This window comes from Corvus brachyrhynchos, unplaced genomic scaffold (genome assembly GCF_000691975.1).
Source record: "Corvus brachyrhynchos isolate BGI_N302 unplaced genomic scaffold, ASM69197v1 scaffold115, whole genome shotgun sequence".
Classification (NCBI taxonomy): Eukaryota; Metazoa; Chordata; class Aves; order Passeriformes; family Corvidae; genus Corvus; species Corvus brachyrhynchos.
The window spans coordinates 10,282,824-10,309,801 of record NW_008239553.1 but is presented as its reverse complement, the minus strand read 5'-3'; the positions used below and the strand labels follow the sequence as shown (position 1 = coordinate 10,309,801).

The following is a 26,978-nucleotide window of genomic DNA, read 5'->3' as shown; positions in this document are numbered from 1 at the left end:
TGGGGGAAAGAGAAGTTGAAAAATAGTTGTAGTTTGTAGTTGAATGTCCATATAAATATTTAAAATCATTATGGACACTTACCACTTTACTGCTTTTGTAATTCACATTTGAGAACTGACTAGTACAAGTTTCCTTTTCTGTCTTTTTGACAGACTGCGACTGCAAGAATGTCTTTTCCACCTCATTTGAATCGCCCTCCTATGGGAATCCCAACACTTCCCCCTGGGATCCCACCTCCACAGTTTCCTGGTTTTCCTCCACCTGTACCTCCTGGTAAGTTATTGTAATATATGGAAGTGTTGTAGAAATTAATTTCTTTATATTATTCTGAATTCCTTTAGAAGCCAGGAACTTTTGTAAATAATGTATCTCAGTAACTCTGATTTGTGTACATTGCAGTTGAGTTTCTAGTTTTCCCACAGATCATGTCATGTGAGCAAGCTCCTTTTGGTCTACCAAAAGCTGTTTACTTTTGACTAGAAATGAAATACTGGACTTTTCTTGAGCCTTGATTCAAGACTGAAGCTAAGTGGTGATTTCTGTTAATATTAGGTGTTCCAAAGCCACTGTTTTGACAGTAATCCATTGTAATAGCCTTTGGAAACCCTTGGGTATGCTGAGTATGTGTAATGTGAAAATAGAGGAGTAACTTTCAGAGAAGGTCCAACTTCTTGCATTGTTTTTCTGCATTTTTTATGTCCCACTTTCTTTTATTTTGCTTCTTATGTTCTTTCCTCCACACATCTTGCAAACTTACAGTTACCTTTATCATTCCTTCTAATCTTCCCAGAACTATTCCTACCTTTTTTCTTTGTTGATCTGTAAGATCAGCCTCTGCTTTTGAGTTGAGATTTTAACTTGTTGGTGTGGAACAACTTTCTTTCTGTACATTGCGAGTATACGTAATGATGACTGGAGGCAGGAGACCATAGAGCAAGTGAGAGAGGGGAATACATCAGAGAATTACCTCTTTAGAATTCATCACAAGGGCTGCAGAAAATAATTCCTGTCTGTATTGTCTTAAACTGTGTTGTGCAGGAGTGTTTTGTAGACAATAGAGGCATTCAAAAAACAGATGGCTGAACTACAAAAAGATTTCTGCATATCATTTATCAGGCTAATCTTTACTTGCATTAATTTTTCTAAACATTTTTTCCTGAGAACCATGAGATGTTAGCTATTTCCTGCTAAAGGCAGAGTTCTTGTTTAGGTAGTATCCTGCCATCAAAAATGTCAGGTTGAATTGTAAAATCATACCTTTTATCTTTCCTAGCTCCAGTTTATGAATCCTAGTGTATAAAACACCAAATACTTAAAAAAATAACTTTCTGAAATAGATTTTTAAATGCCTGATACAATTTTCTGCTCTGAACATGTTGCTTCTTAGTATGTGTGACAAAGATCTTTTTGTTCTCTTGCTGTGTTTAAATAGTCTCATTTTAGTATTAGGAATCTGAAGGGTATGTAGAGTGGAGAAGCCTGGTCTTAGGTGAGAATAAAATTTTTCTCTGCCCAAGAGAAACATGATTTGCTTACCTGTGCAGAGAACATTTTGACGTGTAGAGTATATGGATCTTGCTTCTTAGCATAAGCACATCAGTAGAGCTGAAAATGCTACAGAGATTTTATGAAAGTCTGCTCTGAACTTAGTCCATATGTAAGATCACAATTTTAGTGGCTTACAGTTTTATCTTTAGCTAACTGTTTGGTCAAAATTTCACGTCTTAGTTACCTCAGCCTGTCATTTTTTGAAATGTTTCAGCTGGAGTAGTTTGTTTGCATAATAATGAAGTTAGGAAAGGTGTTTTGTTTTGCTTAAAAATACAGTTGTTAAAAACAGGAAGTTCTAGTATTTCCCAATATTAGTGTGGAAGATTTGATAAGGAGGTGATTCTGATAAATCTCTAAAGATTATTGGATACCACTGAGATGTAAAAATCTTCATTTTGCATGCCAGAAATGCTGTAGTAGGTCAGACCTGCAGTCCATATAGGCTGATGCATTGTGTGGGCAGTGGGACTAGAAGGCGGTATGTAGGATGGGCATGTATCCCTGTCTGCTTTCTGAGTCTGTTGCCTCATATACCTGTAGTGTTAGGGATTTTGGAGTATGATCTTTCGTTTGTTCTTTATCTTTTTCTGGACCTGTCATGAACGTTTTGGTATTTTTTGGCTCTTGATTGATATTGTCCATCTCCACTGTCACCTCTTAGACCAAATTTGAGCAGTTCATTAACTGCTGTGGAAAGTGCTGCTTTCTTACTCTTAAATCTGCCTTTAAACTCATTGCCTACTCAGTGTCCCCCTCCTGCCCCAGTTCTGATGTGGGAGTTGGGCAAGTTGTGTTTTGTGGTTTTGTACACCTCAGCCATGTTCCATGCCTTGCAAACCTCCACACTTGAAGAGTCTCAGAATGTACAGCCTTTCCTCATAAAGCAGCTGCTTCACCAGTGAAGTCATTATTCTCTGAGGCTATTCTCTGAGGCTGGGCGGTCTTGCGTTGCAGAGACCATGTCTGTAGGCTGTAGTCAAAAGTGAAGATGCACTAAGCTTTTGTGTAGCAGCTAAATGATGCCTGTGGTCATTATGTTTCCTGATGATGCCCAATATTTCAGTGGATTTTTGTGGCTTCTGCTGAACGTTGGGCAGATAGTTTCATAGAATTATCCATGATAACACAAGTGTGTTTACTGAGTTGTAACTTTAAAAACCACTGTGATAATTATAATAATTATAGGGCTGTACAACTGGAGTCTTGTCAGGGAGTAGTTGCTACAGTCTTTGGGATGCCATGGTGTATTAAAACTGAAAACATGGGAGAGCAATACACTTGATTGTCTGAATGGCCTGGAGGGACAAGAGGTAGTATGACCTTAATATGAAGGGACTGAGGAAGAAGATTGAGCGCTGGAGAAAATAAAAAATAACATAAATAAAGCAAAACCAGAGTGGATGAGTAAAAAACTGGAGAGGGTGTCTGAGGAGAAATGTTTTTAGGACTAAACACTAGAGAGTGTGGGGGAACAAGTCCAGGAACAGTAGATTGCAGAAGTTTGTTTAGTATTTTAGGAATACAGCAGTAAGAGAGATGGAGAAGGAGACGATTGAGAGGGAAAAATGATGGAAGTTTTTTGTAGAATGAAAAGAAAAGGAGATGTAGGATCCCTCTGAAGAACGTGAGACTGACTTCGTTATTCTCAAGTCTCAGTGTGTCTGCTGACCAACCAGTAGTTTTGATGAAATCCCTTCACGTAATGTATTTAACCTCTAGCAGCTGGCAAGGGAAGACAAAGAGCCCTTCTTATGATCAAATATTGGCTCATGATAGTACTTAAAGCTGCCAGTGAATTTGGTAGTGTAAAAGAGGTATCACATGGTTTAATCTGATTAAATATTAATGTAAATTATTATTATTTCTTATTAATTAATGATTATGATTTAAATTAAATATTGTTCTAAATTAGGTGTTGGAGACTCCCAAGTGAAGTATTCAGTAGCTTCTCGATAGAGGTTTTTTATGCTGCCTTTATTAAGCTGTTCCATAAATAGGGGCATGAAGCCTGGTACCATGCTCTACAGGACCTCATCCCTAAGCCACATGCAGAAACGATTGTGCTGTGGGAATTGTGTAAGCTGGGAACGAGATCATCTGTAGGACATCAGCTGCCTTTGCTCTCAGGAATTCCCTGCCTCATTCATCACACCACTGTCTTCTAGAACAATATTGTGGCTTGAATATGGTCTGAAAATAGATTTGTTTGTGACAAAGTTGAGATGGAAATAGGAGAAAGTGACCAGGATGCCTATGGTATGTTAGTGTACTTAGGCTTTGTTTGGATGCTTAAGGAATTAACTGGTTATCATTACTGTGAAACTCTTATTTGACCAAAATTGCTGTCTAGTTTGAAAATCATGTCTGCAATCATTTCATTTGTATTCATCAGTTCTCAACAGGGCAGACTAATATTAATGTGTTGTCTTTCTCAGGGACCCCTATGATTCCTGTACCAATGGGCATTATGGCTCCTGCTCCAACTGTAAGTATTACAGTAGGGATGAGATTATAGCCAAATAAAATGGAGAGTAAAATGTAGTAGATGTCAACAGTGTTATTGTTTTGCTCTATTCCCTCAGAATTCTACTATGAAAGAAAATGCTTAATTTTAAGTGCAACTATAATGCAAATGTTATGCTAATTTCTGACCTAGACAAAATTTGAAGTAATGTCTGGAGCTACCAGCTGCAGAGGTGAAGCAATTATTGTTCTTACAAGAAGACATACTTCTCTCAAATACAGTGGTTTGAGCTTTGCCTTTGGATCATTTGTGCTTTTCCTGTGCAGTACAGTTAGATCAGGGAGATTCCAGGTCTTTTGCTCTGGAGTTTGTAGCCCTGACATAGTACTGTGGAGGCATTACCTCATCCAGGTTTATAAGGCTATCATGCAGCACTGCTGGGTTGTCCAAAAACACATGCTTTGACAGGCTTACAGATAAGCTTGCTGTCTACATGATGCAGGAAAAGGAATAGTTGCATGTAATATCCATCTATGGAAGAGCAAATGAAAAGTTTCTTTGTCTATCTTACTAATTTCTAGTTGGAAGGGAAGTTTATGATTTTGGGGTCAATAAAAGTGTGCCTTAAAATATAAAGGTTACTTCTTGACTTAAAGGTGAATTACCAATTGTGTGATTATGCAGAAGTGAAATCTCCCCAAAATACAGAATTTTTGGATAGCTTGTATTATCTCCTAAAGGAGGTTCATGGTAACCAGTGTGTTTAAGACAAATATACTGAAACATATTTATTATTCATGTATTTATTCATTCAAATTAAGTATTTTAAAATAGTTTTTAGTAAGTGACACTTCTAGAAAGGTGTTCTGAGAAGAGAGACTGTGCATAAGGACTGTTAAATCTTAGGTGAAAGAAGTGCAGCAAAGTGGAGCAGATGATCATGCCTATCTTTGTACAGTTAATTTGCAGATATTTGCTCCTTAACCTAAAGAGGCTTTGGGTTGTGTGTTGATTACGTAAAGCAGTACTGTTTATTCACTGCGTGGAAGCTTTAAGATCATGTGTCTGTTGAAGCCTTTGAGACAGAATTACTTTTCTATTCACAGCTTGGTTTTTACACTGTTAGGTAAGGTAATTCAACTTCCAACGACTCAAATGTTGCAAACTAGTTATTTGTAGGAGAAATAATACCTAACGTTACTGGATGCTCACCTTGAGTCTTCCAGTGGTTGTGTTCAGTTGCACCTCTTGTTATCTTCCTTTGCCAGAAAATGGCCATTTTTTTTGTGTTGTAGCAAGTATTAAAGCCTGAACTGCTTATTGGTGTCTTACTCCACAAGCCTAACTAAGGTTTGTATGAGAATTCAAATTTGAAATAAATGTGCATCCCTAAGTCTTTTGTCTTACGTATTTAAATGAAAATAAAGCATTGGATTGGTTTGGTTTTTAAACTTCTCCTCCTCTTTATAGGTGTTAGTTCCTACCACAGTGTCTATGGTTGGAAAACATTTGGGAGTCAGAAAAGACCATCCTGGCTTAAAGAACAAAGAAAATGATGAAAACTGCGGTCCCACTACAACTGTTTTTGTAGGCAACATTTCGGAGAAGGCCTCAGACATGCTCATACGGCAGCTTCTAGCAGTAAGTACAGCAGACTGCTTGTTAAATTTCATCCCTGGCTGATGAATAAAGTAATGACCCACAAGCAGTGTATTGAAACTAAAAGCAGAACTATCCCCACTCACTGGAATAGCAGCCCACTATGCCTGAATTCAGTACGTGAAGAGTACAGCTTTTTTACACTATAGATGCCTGTGAATATATAGACCTATTTTATTCTTAGTAGTGTTTACCCTTTCTTAATTTGATAATCTGCAAAAAGTGGTTAAGTTTTTGTAATGTTTTGAATATAAAATGAAAATTAATGATATTTCTCTGAATTGCAGAAATGTGGCTTGGTTTTGAGTTGGAAGAGAGTGCAAGGGGCATCTGGAAAACTTCAAGGTAACTGTTCATGCTTTTCAAAATCTCTAGACATACTCTTGTTTTTATTACCTGGCATCTGTTTTAATATCTTGACACATTGCTATTCTTAATCATTTTGTATTTTAAGATACTGTAATATGATAGCTGCTAAATACTTTCTAGTAAAGGGCTAGCATTTTCTGGAATTGAGACAGAATAAAATAATAAAATTGAAAAAGTTTAAATGAAAAATGTCTTGGGAGCTCTAGGTTTGCTTACCTTTCTTTTCTGAAACGGAATGATTTTATAGACTATTCCTGAGAAAGGTTCACTGGTTTGGACTTAGTCCCCAAAGGAAGATACTGTTCTAACACTGTTACAAGTCACTTCCAATAATATGTGTTGTCCTTCTCTATGAAGGAGGTTTTCCTGATGTAAAATTTACCTTCCTTATTGTCAAGTTGAAATGATTCATTTTTTGTGACCCTTCTCCAGTGATTGCAGGAAACAGTTTTGGTTACTGTTTTTTTGTTGTGTTTTCATATCTTGCCAGGCTTGTGGGGTTTTTTTTTCTTTTTAAGGATGTAATTTAGTTCCTTCAGCTTTTTTACGTATCACACATTTTTATTTTGCTGTCATAAAATGTTTTTCTCGTTTAAAACTTCATGTAACTGTTTTGAAGACCCTGGTTTGAAATACCCTTCCCTCTAGGTTAACAATGAGCTGTTGATTGATGCCCCCTTGGCTGTCAGACAATTGCAAATCCACCTGAGATGTCATCATATAGACTACATTTCTTAGTTAAGACAGATATGTCAAAAGCTTTACAAACATAGTCATAGAATTGTTTCAGTTGGAAGGGACCTTTTTAAGTTCATCTAGTCCAGCCCCCTTTAAAGAGCAGGAACATCTTCAACTACATCAGGTTGCTCAGAGCCTCATCTAACCTGACTGTGAAAGTTTCCAGGGATGGGACATTACAATGTGTGTACTGGTTCCATCTGATTTACTGGACTGTTAATTATATCAAAGATGAGTTCAGTGAGTGAACTTTTGAGTTTCTATGATATGTACTCCTGGCTTTTAAAAAAATAAGTGCCTATGTTCCAAGGTTATTGATTCAAAGTAAGTTAATTGATTCAAAAAGTAATTACCTGAAGAGCTTTAATGATTTTACTTCTCATTTCAATCATCCGTTTCAGCCTTTGGATTTTGTGAGTACAAAGAACCAGATTCCACACTACGAGCACTGAGACTACTCCATGACCTCCAGATTGGAGAGAAGAAGCTGCTGGTCAAAGTTGATGCAAAGACAAAGGCTCAGCTAGATGAATGGAAAGCAAAGAAAAAGGCATCTAATGGGGTATGTATATAATGTGTGATTTGCATCCTTTTGGTAGGATGTCAGTGTAATGTACTTGCTAGATCAGACTGTGAGCATGTCTCAGTTTCTACTCCTTTCTGTGTCTTTAATTCCTTTTAGGATTTTGTCAGAATCACATTAATGAGTCTGAAGATATGTTGAAAGGCAGAGAAGTGTAAGCTTTTAATTCCGTAGTGTTTGAATTTATCTGCAAGCTACAACTACATCTCTAGAACCAATTCTGTAATTCATTATAAAATATAGTAATAGGTGCTATGTATTTTGATTCTCTTGCATCATTTTTGTTTAGAAACTCTTGAAAGTACTTAAACCCTAGAAGAAGTTACTCTGTCAGTCTGTAAATTGGCTGTCTGAAAGGAATTGAGGTTTCTTTCCCCTCCACTGATGATCTTCTGGAACAAATCAATGAAAAGGAAAGAAGTAGATGATTCAGTAGAAGAGACAGTTATCAGGCAGTGGGCAGCTTCCAGATATTTAATAGATCGGAAAATTAGTTTTGTATTATTCCTTTCTAAAGCTAAGGATCTGTTCTGGTATAATTGCAGATAATTTGGTATGTTGGATTCTTGTTGAGATTCAAAGATACTTAATTGACAAGTTTGCATTGAAATTGATTGTGTCTGTTTCTTTGCTGAAATAGTGTATTTCAACCCCAATCAAGTTGGGCTTTGTCTCTAACTCCTAAAGTTTTTCATGTGCCTTAATATATCACTTAAAATTTTTTTCTGTAAAGTCAAAGTGAGAAGAGCTCTTGTTCAGAAAACTAAAAATGCTAATCACACTGTAGCAGGTAAATTTTTAAAATTCCAGTTTGGAATTTTCTTAAATGTATGTAGACTATAGTGGAAACACAGATACTTCTATTTCATTTTACGTAACCAGAAGTAGAGGCATAATGATGACATGAAGTACTTGACGTGTCTTTGCATACCCCGTGCATGGGATTAAATGCAATGGCTTAGTAAAACAGAGTGCTTTACTGCTTTACTTTGCGATGTTTGAGTGGAGTACTGTACCAGCTCCTTGCCTAGGTAAGGGCTTGATTTGACTGCCTTTTCATTCTGTACTTCCTTGTTTCATGTTGGCGTCACCTGTGATACTGTACTTCACAGCTGATGTTATAAACAAGCTTAAAGTATTTCTGGAGTTCTTGTACATCTCTCAGGAATTTTGTTTTCTGTGAGCCCCTGTGAGTTACGGTCAGTCTGAGGGGATTGATTGTAATAGAGCAGCGGGTACTGTTTGTGGCTTAGGTGAAGGCAACTGTATGAGCCCATTCTCTTGAACTGTAGAATGAGATTAACTCCATGTTTTTTGTTGGGTTTTGCTGGATTTGGTAGGGTTTTTGCTCTTTTTTTTTGTTGTTGTTGTGGTGCAGAGAAAGGATGTGAATTGCTGAGGAGTATTGACGAAGTGCATTGTAATCAAACTGCTTGTGACTCCTTTCATGCCATCATTGGTGTGCTGGTGCCACTTGGATCCAAAAGTTGCAAATTTTTGTGAATATTTTCAATTAAGAAATCAAACATGTATACTACAACACAATTTCATATAGAGACACACCAAGCAAACCTTCATCTAATTAGCTCCTCTCCCTGATCACTTCTCCCTGGATCTCTTCAATTCCACCCCCTGTCACTACCTTCTAGCTCTTTTCAGCCTGCTCCTCCTTGGCCTGGCAGCTTCTTCAGCTCCAACTGAATCCTCCCTTCCCCCTCATTCTTAGCTGCTGCTCCATCAGACCCTTCCCTCCCCCTCACTCCACCCACCAACTTACCGCTTGACGGGATACCCAGCTGGATTCTCAGGTGAGATTCCATTTTTCTAAAAGATTCAGGGGATCAAGAGGTGGGCTACCTTGCTCAGTGTGCAGATCATCATTCTACCCTTTCATGTTATATTTAGTGAAAGGTACTTCTTTGTGTTCCTTTTCCTCCCTACAAGGTTGAAAGGGGCAAAAAGATGAGGAACTGCGAAGTACTTGATCAACAATAATTAAAAGTATAAAAAAGTTTGTCGTGCAAGGAATGTTTTCCCTAATGATGTTTCTTTAATATAGTTCTCCCATTTGAAGTTGCAGCTTGGAAATTTTAGGTAGGCATTTATATTGCATGGCACTTTAGAAGGCTTTGAGGAACTGCTGTTGAAGTGACTTGAAGTTCTGGAACATAGAACACAAAACTTTTGACCAAGAGCTGCACTATAGTGATTGCCTTTCTGGGAGCGTGTGGGTGCGCTCTCTTTTCCTGTCTAGTGCCTTAATCACTATTTTTCTGTTCTGTTTTATTATGTTATTATGCAATCCTATACTTGCTCTCTGCAGCCATTCCATAAAACTGTGCAGTAAACTGTGGTATTGCCAGTGCGAAAAGATCTGACTAATATAATGCAATTGATAATTACTTGTAGGTGGTTTGGTTTTCATGTGGTGAGTTGTTTTCTTTTGTATGGGTTTGTTAATCTTTTTTTTTGTTTGGGGTTTTGCTTTTTTATAGTAAATACTGTAGGGGCATGAATGTGATAATGAAAGGTGAACTTCTGATAAAGCCATTATTATTCTCAATTTGTTGAGTCCTGTTACTTTGCCATTTTTCCGTAGAACTCCAGACCAGAGACAACAAATGATGATGATGAAGCACTGGATGAGGAAACGAAGAGAAGAGATCAGATAATTAAAGGGGCCATTGAAGTCTTAATACGAGAATATTCCAGCGAGCTCAATGCCCCCTCCCAGGAATCTGACTCTCACCCCAGGAAGAAGAAAAAGGAAAAGAAGGAGGACGTATGTGTTTTGATTTTGGACAAAACAGATTTTTTTTTTCTTCAACTCACCTTTATATAATGGCCAAACCTTGTGCAAATACTTTAAACCTAAACTTCTGATGAGAAAACAAATCAACAAGCATTGATGTCAGCAGCAGTTTCCTTTTTTTTTTTTTTTTTTTTTTTTTTGAGCTGAAAGCTAGTCAGTTATAGACACCATCCCTTCAGGATGGTTTAGGCATTTAAGCACCTAAACTTCTTGGAACAACAGGTTTGAATCTGGGCAGGACTGTGAATCGACCTTTCATCCCTCTGAAGGTGGAAATACTGAATTTAGTGCAGTTTAATCTGTATGTGCATGTAGGGTTTTTCAGATAAGAACTTAAAAAACAACTGTAAAGAGTTCCTGCATAACATCCACTTCCAGTGAAAGGTGCCAGGGCACTATTGTAATGCCACGAATTCGGTAGTTTTTGACAAAATTCTCTCTGCTTGTAGTATGAATTCTTGTAGTGTGCCTTGATCCAACTGGTTGCAGCTGTCTACCCATATGTGGAAGCACTTCATTAGTTGTGAATGTCCTTGAAGGGATCCTTCAGGGATGAAAGGCATATTGTAATCTTCCTGCCGTACAAAATCACTTTTATACACGTCTCAATTTGGCTGGATTTGGTCAGCCAGCTTTCCTATCTTGTGCAATGCAAAAAAACCCACATTAAGTAGGAATGAATGTTCTGGTTTAGACCTGCTTCTGTGAATGACCTTTTTATGGACTAAAACAAAATGGAGAAGGGGGAACAAGGATAAGCAAACTCAGGCTTAGCTTTTCCAGCGAAGTTTCTAACCATGGGAAAAAAGGCTTTCCCACCTACCATTCTGCACCTTATATGAAAGAGATTGGAAAATTGTTTGACCAAGATTTTTACCTACTTAAGTCTTCTGCAAAGTACCTGTTCCAAGGCAATGATGCAGTTTCAAATGCTTATGGAGTTTGTGTGGTGCAAGAAACATCTCCCTCAGGGAGCAATCTATCTTACCACAACATTGTTAGTCATGGCCGACCTGAGGTATAAAAGTGCTGAGCTGAGAATTTGTTTTTCTTTCCTCTCCCTCCCTTTGGGAGAAGATGTTTTCTTCAATGACAATTTGAAAATGAGTCACTGTCTAATGCTGTCAGCTGTATTTTTTTGTTACAAGCACTGTTACAATGTGTATTGTCCTGTGGGTAAAAAATATATATATCTATATATATATATGGCCATGAATAATGCCAGGTAGTTAAACATTGTAAGAGACCTTTGCAGTCGTGGAAGAGCTGGGTGCTATGTCCCTGTGACAGAGCATTATTTTCTTGGCTCTGTGTTGTGTAGAACTTTACTAATCTGAGCTAGTCAAGTAGCCAAATAAGCTCTTTTAAAATACACAGCAATTGTGAAATTGCACCCCATCATCCTTCCCATACTGGGAAGGAAGACAAGAAACTTGGAAGTTGCCATCTTTGGCCTGTGTGGATAGAGGTGGGAGTGAAGAGATGGTACTAGCTTGTTCTCTTGTCCATAAAAGAGAGGGGAGAGAAAGACTGTTGAGGGTGGGGGGAAAGGGAAGGTGGATGCAGATATTGTGGGGGTGGTGAGGGGGGTGTGGAAACTCACCAGCTTTGGGGCTGTTGTCCCCTGAAGAGTGAAGATGACTCCCGCTGGTGTTAGCAGCAGAGGCTGTTAGTTCTTCTGGGTGAAGGCATGACTGCTGTGGGGGAGTTGAAAATGTGTGCGGGGAGCTGAGAGTGAGTGGAATCTGGTTTTCTTTTTCAAGCACGGGGGAACCTCGCTAATTCGCGCTAAATATAAGAGCAGGTGCAGTCTACCAAATTCTGCGAATTAGCGAGTAAGTAAAATCAAGACATACCCACTGCAAATACACTTATTTATTTTGGCAAGTGTAGCTTAGCCTTGTTTCTGATGCTACCATAGCGTACTAATATCCTGTAGTACACTTGTAATTCAGTGAAGTCTTACTAACATGAGACATCACTATGTGTTTTAAGTAGTGTTCAGCAAAGGGAGAATTAGCGAGGTTCTTCTGTAACTTTGTTGAATCAAAGAAATGAGATCACAGCAATACAATATTGCTTTGTAGTACAAACATACAAAACATTGTTTTTCAGAGTAGTGTGCAATCTATTTTTAAAAAAAAAAATCTCCGTGGATTTTTCCGCAGATTTTCCGCAGATTTCCAGTGGCCCCACTGATACCTTATCCACTCATCACCAAGGTTCGTTTACATTGTAGGCTTTGACAATGACTATGTTTACTGCTAGTTGCCAGATTTGTGACTTTTGTCCATCTGATTTTTTTTTTTTTTCCACTCATTAACATCAGACTGTCAGGTTTGGTACTGCAGAAGGACTTTATTTATCTCTTGCAAGACTGGTTGAAAACTTCTAACCTTCAGCTTTTCTCTTGTTCTCCTGTGTCTGTACAGATGGCTGTTAATGCTTTTACTCCTGTCCCCCTTGTTTTTTAGGAGGATATAAATGCTATAGAAATGGAGGAAGACAAAAGAGACCTGATATCAAGAGAGATCAGTAAATTCAGAGACACACACAAGGTAGTATTCTTGTTTTTGCACTTGATACAATTAGGCTTTTTCAAAATCCAAAAAACCACTATTATAAAATTTAGCAGTACATTGCAATATCACTTAAAATGATGTTTATATTAGGTTTAATATACATGTAGTTCTTTACAAGTCAGAAAAAGACAGTTGCCACGTTAAAGTGGCCCGTGACATCTTTATGCTAAGACATTGATTGCTACTGAGTATTTTTCAGTCTTCTCACTTCAGCATGAAAAAAGGCAGCTTAAGTTGCTACACATACATTAAGTCAAGATATTTATAAGTGAAGGCTAAATGGGGCTGCAGTATAAGACATACACTTGAGTGTGTTTCTCTAGGTAGATTTGTAACATTATCCAAGATTTTTGAAGAGATGAAACGTGAATTAAATTAAAGTCTTTTCTTTAATAGTTCTAAGTTAAGAGTGGGGGAAGATTAAAACTAGGTCAGTGGTTACCAGACTTACCAAACTTTAGATGCATGGAAGAACTGTAAATTCCCATAAAGCTAATCTATTCATTGACCCCCACCATTATGATAGAGATCATATGGTGACTAATGCAAGATGAAACTCACAGCTTGGAAAGTAACATGGAATAGGATGTAAGTATGAGTTTCTGTTTTTTATTATACTTATGGATGCCCCCTCAGAAAAATATGCAAAGGGGTAACTGGCTTGGAAATATTTGTGCACATCAAGTCCCACCCCAGGGTCCCCACTTACAGAAGTTTCCACTAATGCTAGTGCATCTGTGAATGTTTCTGCTTTGGAAAGTGATACTTGCGGATCGGAGAGCACAACTATGCATGTGATGTTCTTATTTCAATGCTTAGCTTTAAGTTGGTATTAATTTTTCCCCAACAAGATTGGACTGGTCCTTGGTCTAGGAAAGTATCAACAAGCTGCTCTTTTGAGCACACACTTTTCTTTCAAAGTACCCCCAAATCAACATTAAAGAAAATGTTGAGGATACAGCAAGGTGAAGTGTGCCTGTGTTGTTTGGCTTTACCACTTGCAGTCACTGGGGATGGTACCATGTTTTCATGCAACCGTATCAGTATAAACACAGGTGACTACACGTTATTGTATGTACATGTATTCAGTTTTTCTCTTGACTGAAGTTGTTCAAGATACAAACCTGGGGGGAAAGAAATCTAGAAAAAGTTATCTGGAGAAGCTCAGCAATTGAATGTGAAACTGGTTAGTGGTGAAACTTCAGTAGAATTACGTTCAATTCCGAGCCCCGAGTTGTCACTGATACTAAGATGCAAAAAAGTAATACTTCTTTTAAAATTGCAAACAAAATAAACAAAAACCAAGCTTCATTGTTTCAGAAGCTGTTGGGCATTTCACTGCCTTTGAATTTGTATTATTGGGGGACTATTTTGGGTTTCTTAACATCAAAAATCAACTGGAAGTAGTCATTGTGTGTATTGGATATGTTTAAAAGGGGCTGTTGAATCCTTAGCAGCTGGCTAGTGAGCCCAGTGAACCTTTGCATGTTTTTGGTATGAGTTTATAAACAATAACGACAGACTGTCAGGGTATCAGCATTGCAGGGGGCGTCCATTTACAGCACGGACGAGTCTGAAGAGAGCTCAAGGTAAGATTTATAATTCTTCTACCTGTTCATTTCTGTTCATTGCTTCAGTTTATCTGATACTGTTCCCATCCCATTACCCTTTCAGATCCTTTTATTTAGGTTTACAGAAGTTGATTGAGGTCAGATTTTGATTACAAAACAAACCAGTTTATTTTTTCAATTGGATTTTAAGAAAGTGGACTTAGGAAATGGATTTTAATATACCAAAACTTGTGTGTGTGTATTTACACTTGTGTGAATATGTTTTTAATAAAAGAAAGAAACCCACTCTTGAGAAATCTTACCACAAAGTTTTTGAGAGTGGCGAAAAATCAGGAGTTCAACTAAAGAAATTTCTATTGGAACATCTAAGATAACCTGTAAGTATCAACCACTTCAGTATGTAAACTTTCTTTAAAAGTATATGAAATTTGAGGTAAGTTGTTTTTAAAAGTTGACAACCTAGTTTAACCTTTGACCCTACTGAGGTTTAACACTGTAAAGCTCCTGGATAATACAGTCCTTAGAAATCAGTTTTTCAGCCCAGTGTATATTATAGGATCTAAGTTTTATTTTTTTCACATCAGTTTTCTACCAATTCCTACCATTTTTAGTCCCTTTTTCCTTTTGTGATTTCAATGTATCCAACATGGGGTTGCCTGTATTGTGCTATCAATGCAGCATAGTTTCACTGGATACATTAATCACTAGTGAATTAGCTTTATTTCTGTAATCCTTTGTCGGTTCTCTGGTCCCTGTGCCTATGGCAGAAGAACACTAATCAGGTAAGATTGCTTTTTAAAGTTGTCTTAAATGCTTTGTTTAAAAGAAAAGAACAAAAAAAACACAAACCAGAGAAAATGCTGTTTCATTGTTCCAGTTTTTAATTTCATTTCAGTGATGGTAAACGTGGAGCCAAAGGGGATAAACCTGTTTATTCTGCTCAATATTTGTTCAAAAAGTGGTATTCTGGCATCCATCAGGTTGCAATTTGGTATATTTGGTTGTTATTTGGTATATTTGTGAACCGTGTACTTGCTCTTCCTCCCAGAAACATAGCTAATAGGCAAGGTTAATCCAGTGTTGGCGGTCCATGTCCTAGCACAGCATCTGTAAGTTAACACATAACAATTGCTTCCAAGGATGGATTTATCTATCATTCTGTTGATGTATTTTCTATTGTCTTATAGGAATTCTGGTCATAAGAACTGTTTCTAATTGAAAAAAGTGGCAATTTTGTACAATTTTTAGTAAAACTGTAGCAGGTAACCTTTAGTTTCTGTGTTTCAAAAGAGCTATTTCCAACCTTTTTTTAACTGTCTCCATCTTGCAGTCATGGAAGTAAAGATTCCATTCTGCAGAGTCCAGTTCTTACCAGTGAACACTTAGACCATTTTTAGGGAGGGAAAAGGGGAAAAGTGTCAGTTTTCTTCACTATTTAACCGCAGGCACTGTGTGTAAGTGGATATGTTTCTTTATCCGAGTTTTCATCTAGGATGGTTTTGGTGTGCCAAGACTTTTTGGGAAACAACTCACTGTCCCAGTAAGCATTCCACTGAAATAATACTTTCCTAATTGAACAGACTTAATTTTGTCAGCTGGAAGTTCACTTTACTTGTACCCAACTGGCTTATAGGGCCAATGGAATTTGGGTCCCACCTGAATCCTGACTGTAGTGCACTCTGAATGTGCAGTTTAGTCAGCTCATAATACAAGGCCAGCCCTACTCTGCTAAGGTTGGAGATTGCTGGTCTGTGTAGATCTATGCTTTTGCACGAAACTTAGTCTTGTGATTGCTGCATTTTTATTTCATACTTATGAGTTCCAAAAACACCCACCAAACCCTATTTAACATTTTTAAATTAGTGGCGGTTTTGGTATTTCCATTACCAGCCTTGTGTGTTGCGCCGGGAGTATCCACTTTGTGTAACTACAGAATTAACTATGAAAGTTCTCTTGTTGGTTTTTAGAAACTGGAGGAGGAAAAAGGCAAAAAGGAGAAAGAAAGACAGGAAATTGAAAAAGAACGCAGAGAAAGAGAAAGGGAACGGGAGCGTGAACGAGAAAGGAGGGAGCGTGAAAGAGAGAGGGAGCGTGAACGAGAGAAGGAGAAGGAACGGGAGCGTGAACGGGAGCGAGATAGGGATCGTGACCGAACTAAGGACCGAGACAGAGACCGCGAACGAGACAGAGACCGTGACAGAGATCGTGAAAGGAGTTCAGATCGCAACAAGGATCGGAGCAGATCAAGGTAAATGTACTTCAGTTACTCTTCATTTTGCTTTTTCTTAGTGCCGTTTACTAAATGCATATAGTCCAGTAGATCAGCTGCCATTCAAAAGAAAATGATCCTTGCCATGGTTTCCCCCACAGCACAAGAATATAAAAACTGCAATATGCAGTAAGCAACTCTCCACTCATGATTTAAGCATACTGTTTTTATCTCAAATCTCTCCTATTTTTCATTATTAGCTTTATTCCTGTTTAGGCTTATCTTACATTTGTGGTATTTTTTAGCTTAAGCAGGTTTTACTATTTCCTTTGTTACATGGTTGGCTTCTTGGTTGGATTTTGGGGGTTTTTTTTCAGTTGGTTGGGTTTGGTTTTTTGTTTGGTTTGTGGGCTTTTTTTTTAGTAAAAGCAAGGGGATTACTCTTTCAAGCGGTAATTAATCATATCGTATTCCAAGTGCTGCTTTCACGTTAAATCATCTTGTCAGAAGTGTTAAAATTGTCTCTAAGCCACATAAACATGAAAGATTTCTTAAGGATACCCTTTATTTGTGGTGGTTTTGGCTGTGGAGAACTGCTAACACAGTCTGATTAAGAAATTGCCACGTGCTTATGCTTTGTTTCTGTAGGTACTGCTATTTAATGGTTAGTGCTCAAACAACTACTTTCACATAAATGGGTTTTTGAATACCATTAGTAAGTGTTGATTTTATGCCCATTTCTATACCAGCTAATCATCTTCTGCAACTGCAGAACTAAAATAACCTCTAAGATGCTATTAATCATTTAACTGAATGGAGAGGAAGGGTCTGTACTGAACTCTGGGGTTTTTTCTTCCCGCAGAGAAAAGAGCAGAGACAGGGGAGGGAACGTGAACGAGAGCGAGAAAGAGAACGAGAACGGGAGAGGGAACGGGAAAGAGAACGGGAACGGGAAAGAGAACGGGAAAGAGAGCGGGAAAAGGATAAGAAGAGAGACCGAGAAGAAGATGAAGAAGATGCCTACGAACGACGAAAACTAGAGAGGAAACTGCGTGAAAAGGAAGCGGCATATCAAGAGGTAGGTTGGAATTTTTAAGGTTCTTGAAATAAAAAAATGTTTTTGAGAGTTGATAACAAGGCCTCTAGTATAAAATATATCATTCCTTCTCCTTTTCCTAAATATCTTTTAAATCATTTGAGTACATGATCTGGGGCAGAGTATGTAAGTCACTGTCAAAATAGACTTTTTATTCTGATGTTTTAAATTAAAATAATGCAGATTATTTATAATACAGTTGTTTTAAACAACAATCCAAACTAACTTTAAAGTAGTATTGCTGTTCTTCATGTTCTTGAGGATTGGAGTGTATTTTTTTCTGTTGCAGCGTCTTAAAAACTGGGAAATCAGAGAACGAAAAAAAAGTCGAGAATATGAAAAAGAGGCTGAGAGGGAAGAAGAAAGAAGAAGGGAAATGGTAAGGCTTATAGTTTTACATGTAGTTTTCCCTGCGTTGTTCTCTTGGTCCCATTTAGAATGGAATATTCTACTGTTACGTTTATGGATAGTAATAGAGCTCTCATTTTGTATAAAAGGCTGTGGTTTTTACTACCAAAAAAATACTCAGTTAATAGACTTGAAACAGAAGATGTCTAGTAAGTGGGAGTACTATTTAGAGTCTGGGGAAAAAAAAGCCTAGTGGCTTGGTCTTGTGAAGGCAGAAGAGTGAGAAGTAGGCAGCTGCAAAATACTGTCGTCTGATCAGCATGCACTGTTACATCTGTAACTTTTGTCAGACTTGTGACAAAGCCTACTGTGTGTTCTGTGTCATGCAGGTGGAACTAGACCTATTTTTTTAACTTCCAACCTGCTCATGTGCCCAAACCTTCTGTGAGATATGATACAATATTCTTTAATGTATCTAAGCACTTTATAAACTCCTGTCTTTAGTTCACTAGTTGTGCAATTATCACAGTTATCAACGTAACACTTGGAAGTTTTGTTCAAAAAGACACCTTTGCAAGATAGATAATTCTGTAATCTCATAGTTCTGTGCTAAAGCATAAGGAAGTTATTTTAAGTTTTAGGGGTGTTATTTCACTTCATAGTTTCCCAGAGAAAGCGAGAAGATGTTGAGAGAGTAGACAATGGATTAGGAATTGCTTCAAAGCCATATATGCAAAGAAACACACGGGATTATAAAACACATTGTTTCATGTGGAATCCAAGTTTTCCCTCTAAATGCATGAGGGGAAAAAATGTTTGAAATGGACTCAAGGATATTTTCCATTCCTAATCCTCCTGCATGCTGGCTTTGGATGGCAGTTATAGAAAGCAGTGTTAAATTTTGTGCTGAAATTACATCCATAATCATAATTTGTTTCTCAAAGTCATTAGCATAGAAGTATCTTACTGTTGGTTTAAGGATGTTGCTTAGATACAGGTTATAAGGTCCTAATTTAATTTTCCTTAAAGAACTGGGGGTTTTGCCTTTTTATTTTATCAGAGGGGGAGAGAGTCTCTCCTCTTTCTCCCTCACCCCCTACAGTGTTAGGCCTGTACATTAGTCCCACATGGTTTGTATCAGTACCACAACAGGAGAGTGCTTATCCTAGGAGCAGCCATCAGCTTTGTTTCTGTGCATGACTGTCTTAAAAAAGCCTCTTGAAACAAAGCAGTACTGATAAAATACACTTAGGCCACCATGTTGAAATACCCAGTGCTAGACTTAAAGGATTTGGAGAACAGGAACTTTTGATCCTCTTCATCTGTAATGTAAAACAAAAAAATCCAAATAAAAAAGGGGGGGAGGGGGTATGCAAATCAGTGACACAATCCCAGTGGACCCTCTGGATGCAATACCAAAACTTTTCCATAATCTGTTTGGAAAACTCTGTATTGTTAGTTTGAAGCAGAGTAGATCTACAATTAATTTACTAATAGTACTAATAAATTTTAAACTCTTGGAAAGGAAACCAGAAATCATTATTTAAGTTTCAATTCCTTGCAGGCAAAAGAAGCCAAACGGTTGAAAGAATTCTTAGAAGATTATGATGATGACAGAGATGATCCAAAATACTACAGGTATGTCTTCGTATTCCTAACACCAAAATCTCCATTGTTCATTTTAACACAGTTGTGGGGTTTGTTGGCAGATGCTTATGGAGTTTATATTTAACTTGTAATGTAGCAATAAAAGGGTTATAATGACCTAAATTTTTTAAGTGTCACTTGATAAGTGACAGAGGGAGAAGGGAAGCTCCTTACTTCTACTTGTTAATGCTTGGGAGCAGCTGCTCATTCCTATCACTTTACTTTAGGGTGAGGCAGGGCAGAGGTCAGTGTAATGTCAAAATAAGGTGCTGAGAGCAGGGAGAAGGGAACAAACATGCCTCTAAATAATTCACTGCAAAGAAGCTGTAAATAGTATGAAGAACAAGCTTGTTAATGTAAATGATTGGGAGCATCCTTCAGCATGGGACTAGCTAACATTTGCATTAAACTAATTTAGCACAAGTGGTTTTTGTCAAAACCTATAAAACTTGATTCTTTCTCTAGAGAGATCAACAACCACATTCTCTACTTATGATTAATGTGGTAGGGTAGATTCTGTACAGTAAGGTTGAGAACTGGTATCTTAGATTCTTCTGTTACAAAAACAGAGGATGCCAGATGCTCTTATGAATCTTACTTTCATTTAGTGTGAGATATATCTGTATGGAGTTTTTCTTGTACTGTGGTACAAGCCTCCCATTGAAATGTTCTTTCAAGTACAAACTGTGTATCTTTTGTAGGGGTAGTGCTCTTCAGAAGAGGCTACGAGACAGGGAGAAAGAGATGGAAGCAGATGAACGAGATAGGAAAAGGGAAAAAGAAGAATTAGAAGAAATTAGGCAGCGTCTTCTGGCTGAAGGACATCCAGATCCAGATGCAGAACTCCAGAGGGTGAGTTGCTGTTGGTCTGACAGGAAGAAGAGAGAGTCCATTGTAATCTGGTTGTATTGAGCAAAATCGCGTAAGAGATCTGATATTTACTATTTTCTCTATTCACTTTTTCTTAAAAAGAAGTTCAGATAAACAGTAAGAACAATGGAAATGAAAAATAGCTTTCTAGATCAACATCCAGATTTGATGGAGTTTGAAACCAAATTTGAATTAATCAGTATTCCTTACAATAATGCCAGTAATTACATGTGTTTTTCTTAACTAACAGTCTCCTAAAGAGGTGGATCTTTATATTCTTTTCAAACAGTATTGGTTTTGAGAGAGCTGCTATTTTTGCTAATTGTCTCTCTCATTGTAGATGGAGCAGGAGGCTGAGCGGCGTAGGCAGCCACAAATAAAACAAGAGCCAGAATCTGAGGAGGAAGAGGAAGACAAGGTGGAAAAAGAAGAAAAAAGAGAAGAGCCAGAGGAAGAGGAGGAGGAGCCTGAACAAAAGCCCTGCCTTAAACCAACTTTACGACCCATCAGTTCTGCTCCATCTGTTTCTTCTGCTAGTGGAAATGCAACTCCTAACACACCTGGTGATGAATCTCCCTGTGGCATCATTATCCCTCATGAAAATTCACCTGAACAACAGCAACTGGAGGAGCATCGACCCAAAATAGGACTTAGCCTCAAATTGGGCAAGTTTACATTTTATTTCAATCTTTCCTATGGGATCAAAATGAGAATTGTCAAGCTGAGTAGCCACATGGTTTCCCAAATATGTCATGTGTTTTGATGTACTTATATCAAGTAGTTGTTATCCAGATGCTGTGCTTGAGTTGTCCTATCCAGAAGATACATTTTATAGAGCTCTCTTCATCCAAAACCTTGAGGGCAAAAAAGGAGGGAAGTTTATGAGCTAAGGAGGCGTGTTCAAGAGCTAATGTTTTTTAGGAATGTTCTGAGTTGGGATTGGTTACTTTCACAGGCTTTTTCACCTTAATGTATCTATAAATATCTTTTTTAAAACTCATTGCTACTTTTCATTGGTATAAGCATATGTTAAATTTAAGACCTAGGTAGTTCTTATTTTTACTTAAGAACCTTTTAAAGAAAAACAAAATTAGGTTTCTTTTCTTCCTTTTAGAATATCACACTGAACTGATGACAGTTGTGAGTGAAATTTGAGCTTAGAGTTCCTTAGTACTTTAGCAAGTTCCTGCTGTTTTAAAAAAAATTAGTTCTGAGCAGCTGAAATAAAAATATTTGTATTCCAGAAGGTTTGTGTATTTATTATTTACTATTTTGATTAAATTATGCCAGGCTGCACTTTGAGCTTACACTGTCTTATATCTTGAATGATGAGAGACTGTATGGTATCAGGCTGATTAACACTTTTCTTATGCATTACAACCTTTCACTTCTGTGTTCTGTCTTTTCTAAGGTTGGAACTCAGTGATTGTCTTCCCTCAGAGAGTGCTAATGGTTTTCAGGGCAGAGAAGGAAGACCCTATTTTTCAAAAGGCTCAGGGTCTTGAACAACCTCCATTAGACATCTCTACCTCTTTTCCCACTTTTATAACAGAGTTTGAGAGATTAAAAGCCAATGCCAGGCATTCACAGACATTTATGTAGCATACAAACCAATATTCCTCAAGTAATGGGGGAAGAGCAAACTAGCTTCAGTTGCAGTTGATGAATATGTTACTCTGTCTTTTGGGTTGCAGGTGCCTGCAATAGTCCTAATCAGCCCAATGCTGTAAAAAGGAAGAAGCTTGCTGTGGATAGTGTTTTCAATAAATTTGATGATGAAGACAGCGACGATGTGCCCCGGAAAAGGAAACTTGTTCCCCTGGATTATGGAGAAGAAGATAAAAGCAGTATCAAAGGCAGTGTCAATACAGAAGAAAAGCGCAAACATATTAAGAGTCTCATTGAGAAGATTCCCACAGCAAAACCAGAGCTCTTTGCTTATCCTCTCGACTGGTCAATTGTGGATTCAGTAAGTAGATTTCATTTAATCATTCTTAAAAAGGCTTAATTTTTCCAAGTAAATCTTACAATTTAATAGAAAAACAAGGTTACTGGGACCCCAGTGGATTGGAGTATCATCATCAAGTGGCGTCAAACTTGAATCCTCTATTTATTGTTCATACATAATCCTTATTCTGAAGTAGGCCTGCTTATTTTTGTTTGGTCTCTCTTGAATTGCCACTACTAATTGTCAAGCAGTTTTATGGAAGGAGAAAAACATGTTTTTACAGGGCCTTTTGAGTGGCTCTCAGAAATACTTGCAGATGCCAAATCTCTAAGGGTTATATCATTGATAGGAAAATGTATCTTCTGCTAAATAGCTGTTTGAGATGCCTGTTGGGCAATTGTTGCAACAGAGTGAAGTTTAAGGTAATTATTCATTTTGGTTTTGTGTTTTTTTCCAGACACTAATGGAACGTCGAATTAGACCATGGATCAACAAGAAAATAATAGAATATATTGGTGAAGAAGAAGCCACACTAGTTGACTTTGTTTGCTCTAAGGTTCGTATCTTCCGTGTTCTCTGTGAAGTTTGGAGTTTGCTCCCTGTTTAAACTGCAGCAGTGACTGCTGGATCTGTATTTGGAAGCAGTCTGTTCTTAACTTCTCAGTAATCTGTGATACTGGTCAGCAGAGACAGTTGGTGTACTTGGAATCAATGTGTACCCTAATGTTTTACAAGTTTACCTCCCTTAATGCCTATGCACCATATGTACATGCTAGATGCTCTGATATCTGTTAGAGAAACATGGAACCAGAGAAAGAAATAATCAGTTGACAGGAGCAGCTGTTTTAACTGATGGTTTTATCATTAGATTTCAGAGTTAGTATCTCATTTGCTACTAAAATTTTTTAGCTTAAAAATAGGATTTGTGTAAATGTAGGAGAAAAACAGCTATGGTTTTTATATACCTTTTTGGATTAACTAGATGAATTTCTTTAAAAGCTTTTTAGATGTTGTTCCTTTAGTAGTAAGCAAATAAGTAAGGTTTTAGAATTAGCATTTGAACTCATTCCTTTTAGCCATTGCGTGACTTGTTTAAACTAAAGTCTGTGTAGCTTCTTCCAGCAAATTACAAACTAAATTCTTACAAGTTGCCTTTTTTAATCTCTTTGGACAAGTCTGTGGTTTTTTATCAATAGGGAATTTTGAAAATTCTTCGGTTTTCATGGTACTTGTGTTTATAATGGCTTGTCTTGGTTTATCTTGTGGGGCTACTGTATGAGAGGCAAAGCAAGTCCTGAGGGTTTTGTTACACAGTTGATTAGGAAAAAGTCAAAAGCAGAAGTTGAATATTTGCCATGCTTACATTATATATGTGTGTGTGTGCATATATATAAAAAAATTAATGGAAGTCTATGGTATTGAAAGACAACTTACTTGGTTCTGAAAAAAAAATTAAATACTTAACCAGGTAGGTGAGAAATCCAGTTATGAGGAGTGTTACAGGAAGAGCTTTGCCTTTGTTTTCCATTAACAGTTTATTGTTGAAGGAAGGGAAGCTTTTGCCTTAAATTAAGAAAGCATAATTGGAGATGTTAGAATAGCCAGCAAATACAGGACCTGTGAATCTCTGGAGCTTCCTGGAACTTGTTCCTCAGTAATTGGCCATAAGCTACCACTCACTATGATGGATTCTGATGCAGTTTAGTACTAATTTTTGCCACGGCTATTACTGGAACCTAATGAACTGCAAATACTTCTTGGATGTGCAAAGCATTCAGAATTCCTTGGACATAACTGGATTTTGTCCAAAAATGTGTATAGGGTTTATTCTAAGTTTTCAGTCTAAAAACATTTGTTTCTTTCAGGTTATGGCTCACAGCTCACCACAGAGCATACTGGATGATGTTGCCATGGTAAGCAGAAATTCTATAACTGATACACCTTCTACATTTTATTGAAGCTAGAAGTCAATTATGCAAAATAGCAAGAGTCCATAACAGAAAACACGCATTAGATATGATTAAGCACATCATGCTAGCACAGGCATTAGTTTGCAGTTATGATACCTAGGTACAAATTACTGACTCCTCTTCAGGATTTCTCAGTATTCAGAAATGTGGAACAAAGATTTTTGTCCCTACGAGTAGATGTCAAAATCAACAATAACAGAACTGTATCAGAAAGAAAAACTTTTGTTCCTTCTTGTTCTTCTAAATAGATTTGTATTAGTGGTTTAGTGGGTCCTTTCCTAATTAATGAGCAAAAGGTGATTTTCTGTAGAAGAGTAAAAGCTCTTTTTTGCCTGATGTTGGAAGAGAGAGACTTCATGAAATAATGCTACTGTTCCACCATGTTTTCATACACTGAAGGATGAATAAACACTAATTGTCCAGTCTCTTCCTGTAAGGAAACTTGGAGGCAAAGTTGGTAGGAGCCACATGCATAGTGCAAGATAGTAGATAAGTTTTGGTGTGACTATTAGGGACTTGGGGAACTTCTGAGAGATGTTGTGGACGCTAGAAGTTTGTACGGATTCAAGAAAGCCTAGATAGTAAGTTCAGGGAAGAGAAATCCATTAAGAGTTTAATAAATATCTAAGGAAGTTCCAAGCTGAAAATGAGCGGAGATTAGGAGTTAATTTAAGGGAAAATACCACATGTGAATGTCCTGTTCTTACATTCTTTCTGAGCCTGCCATTTCCCTGCCTCTTCCCAAACCACTTTTGGATACTAGTTTACTGCTGCCTTTATCTCTAAGTGCTCAACAGCTGCACTATACAAGTATATAGTTAGAGCCTGGTTACTGATGCTGGACAGATGAACTTGCCAGAGTTTTTTTTAGTCCCTCCCTCAAAGACTTGTATTATGCTACCTGCACTTTGTAGTTCTGATGTATCTACAATTAGTCTTTATAGCTGGAATGCATAACCTAAAAAATAATCTATAAAATGTGTATTTCCTACAGGTACTAGATGAAGAAGCTGAAGTTTTCATAGTCAAAATGTGGAGGTTGTTGATATACGAGACAGAAGCAAAGAAGATTGGCCTAGTGAAATAAAGCACTCTCCTTGCTTCTAGGGTTCCACTTCAATTTTGGGCTTTTTTTTTCCCCCCCATTGTTCAGAGACATTGAATTCTCTCTGTTCTCAGAGACTTGAGACCTGTATTTTTTTATGTAGAAAATGTGAATTTTTTTGTCCTCTGCTCTGAGGCCCCTTTTACCCTTCTCAGTTAGTTATCAAATCCTGCATTGGTTCTCTTTATAATACACGAGGTACAATTACCGGTATGTTTTATAAGCTGCAGCTACTGTACATGCTCTTTGGTAATTTTGTTATGTTACTCTGATTCTTGTAAATACTAAGAAAAAAAAAATCCCCTGTTTTGCAAAACATTTGCACTTAATGTGGAACTATATCAGTTACAGATGAAGACAAAGGATTTTACTGCAAGTTTATCAGTGTTTTTTTGGGGGCATACTTTCCCTTTTTTTATTTAAGGAATGATCAAAATACGATTTAAAAATAAGTATCTTGAGCTGTTTTTAAAGAACAGCTTTGTGTGTTCATTTGATCTCTTCATCTGACTGGAAAAGGAGTTCCTTCAAACTTCTCTTTCTAATGTGAACCAGTAGTGGTCTTGGTACTTCGTTGCCCATTAAGAATTACTAATGAAGCTGGGAACTTAATCTCTTGCAGATGCTCTGCTTCTTTCTCAGAAAGTGTAAATCACAGGAAGTTTTTTATTTAGTCAGTTAAAACAAGAGCAGGACCTAAATTCAGTAAGTGCTATCTAATGGTTTCTGGTTTTTTCTTCTGCTCAGTTTCATTCTAGCCCTTACCTACTATCCCTGCTGTCTCCAAAATAATCAGATGTCTTTTTTTGAAAGAAATTATTTTTTAAAACTTTTTTTTAGTATTTAGAAACAAAACAAACAAAAAGCCCTGTTTGGATGTAACTGTCTCTTAAAAAAAACCAACCATGAAAACTAAACTGTAAGTTTTCAAACAAAGCTGAAATCTTGTTTTTATCCATACTGTTAAACTAGCCCTGACTTTTGTTTTCTACTGTATGCCATCTGTTGTCCACAAAAAGAGGGTAATATTTTCCTGCCTTGTTTGTATGTTTTTTTATAAATAGACTGATATGGTATAAATGATGACATGTACTGTAAACTGCATTTTTTTTATCTCATACCTGGGTAAGAAGTCAAATCTATAATGTGCTGTGAGCTGTTTTGATTGCAGGAGGACTGTGTTCCAGGGAGCAAACTGTCTCAAAATTATTTTTAATTTTTAAAACACAATTCTTAATAGCAAACAAATTAAGTAAAAGTGTTCCAGTATCTCTATATTGTATTTAACTGAAGGATACAGGTTGACCTGTTCAGAAAACATAACTGTGACCTTGAGTTACTAGTTCTTTGTATCTGGAGAGGACACTTGAAAACACTGTTCTTAACAAACGGGATCGTGTAAAGGTTCCACCATGTAAATATTTCAGATATTAAAAATGTATATATTTGATTTAA

General features: G+C 37.3%; 1 protein-coding gene across 1 annotated transcript; it reads left to right on the top strand.

Moving 5' to 3' along the window:
- The first annotated feature begins 153 nt into the window (after nt 1–153).
- On the top strand, nt 154–26,978 carry RBM25 (RNA binding motif protein 25). Its single transcript, XM_008639494.2, is given in 19 exon segments — nt 154–274; nt 3,988–4,037; nt 5,487–5,657; nt 5,963–6,020; nt 7,184–7,344; nt 9,965–10,147; nt 12,346–12,399; nt 12,652–12,735; nt 16,298–16,578; nt 17,402–17,418; nt 17,421–17,617; nt 17,925–18,014; nt 19,548–19,621; nt 20,332–20,482; nt 20,841–21,165; nt 22,195–22,469; nt 22,906–23,004; nt 24,314–24,361; nt 25,413–26,978. Coding segments are annotated over 19 exon segments (2,517 nt in total). The 5' UTR covers nt 154–168; the 3' UTR covers nt 25,506–26,978.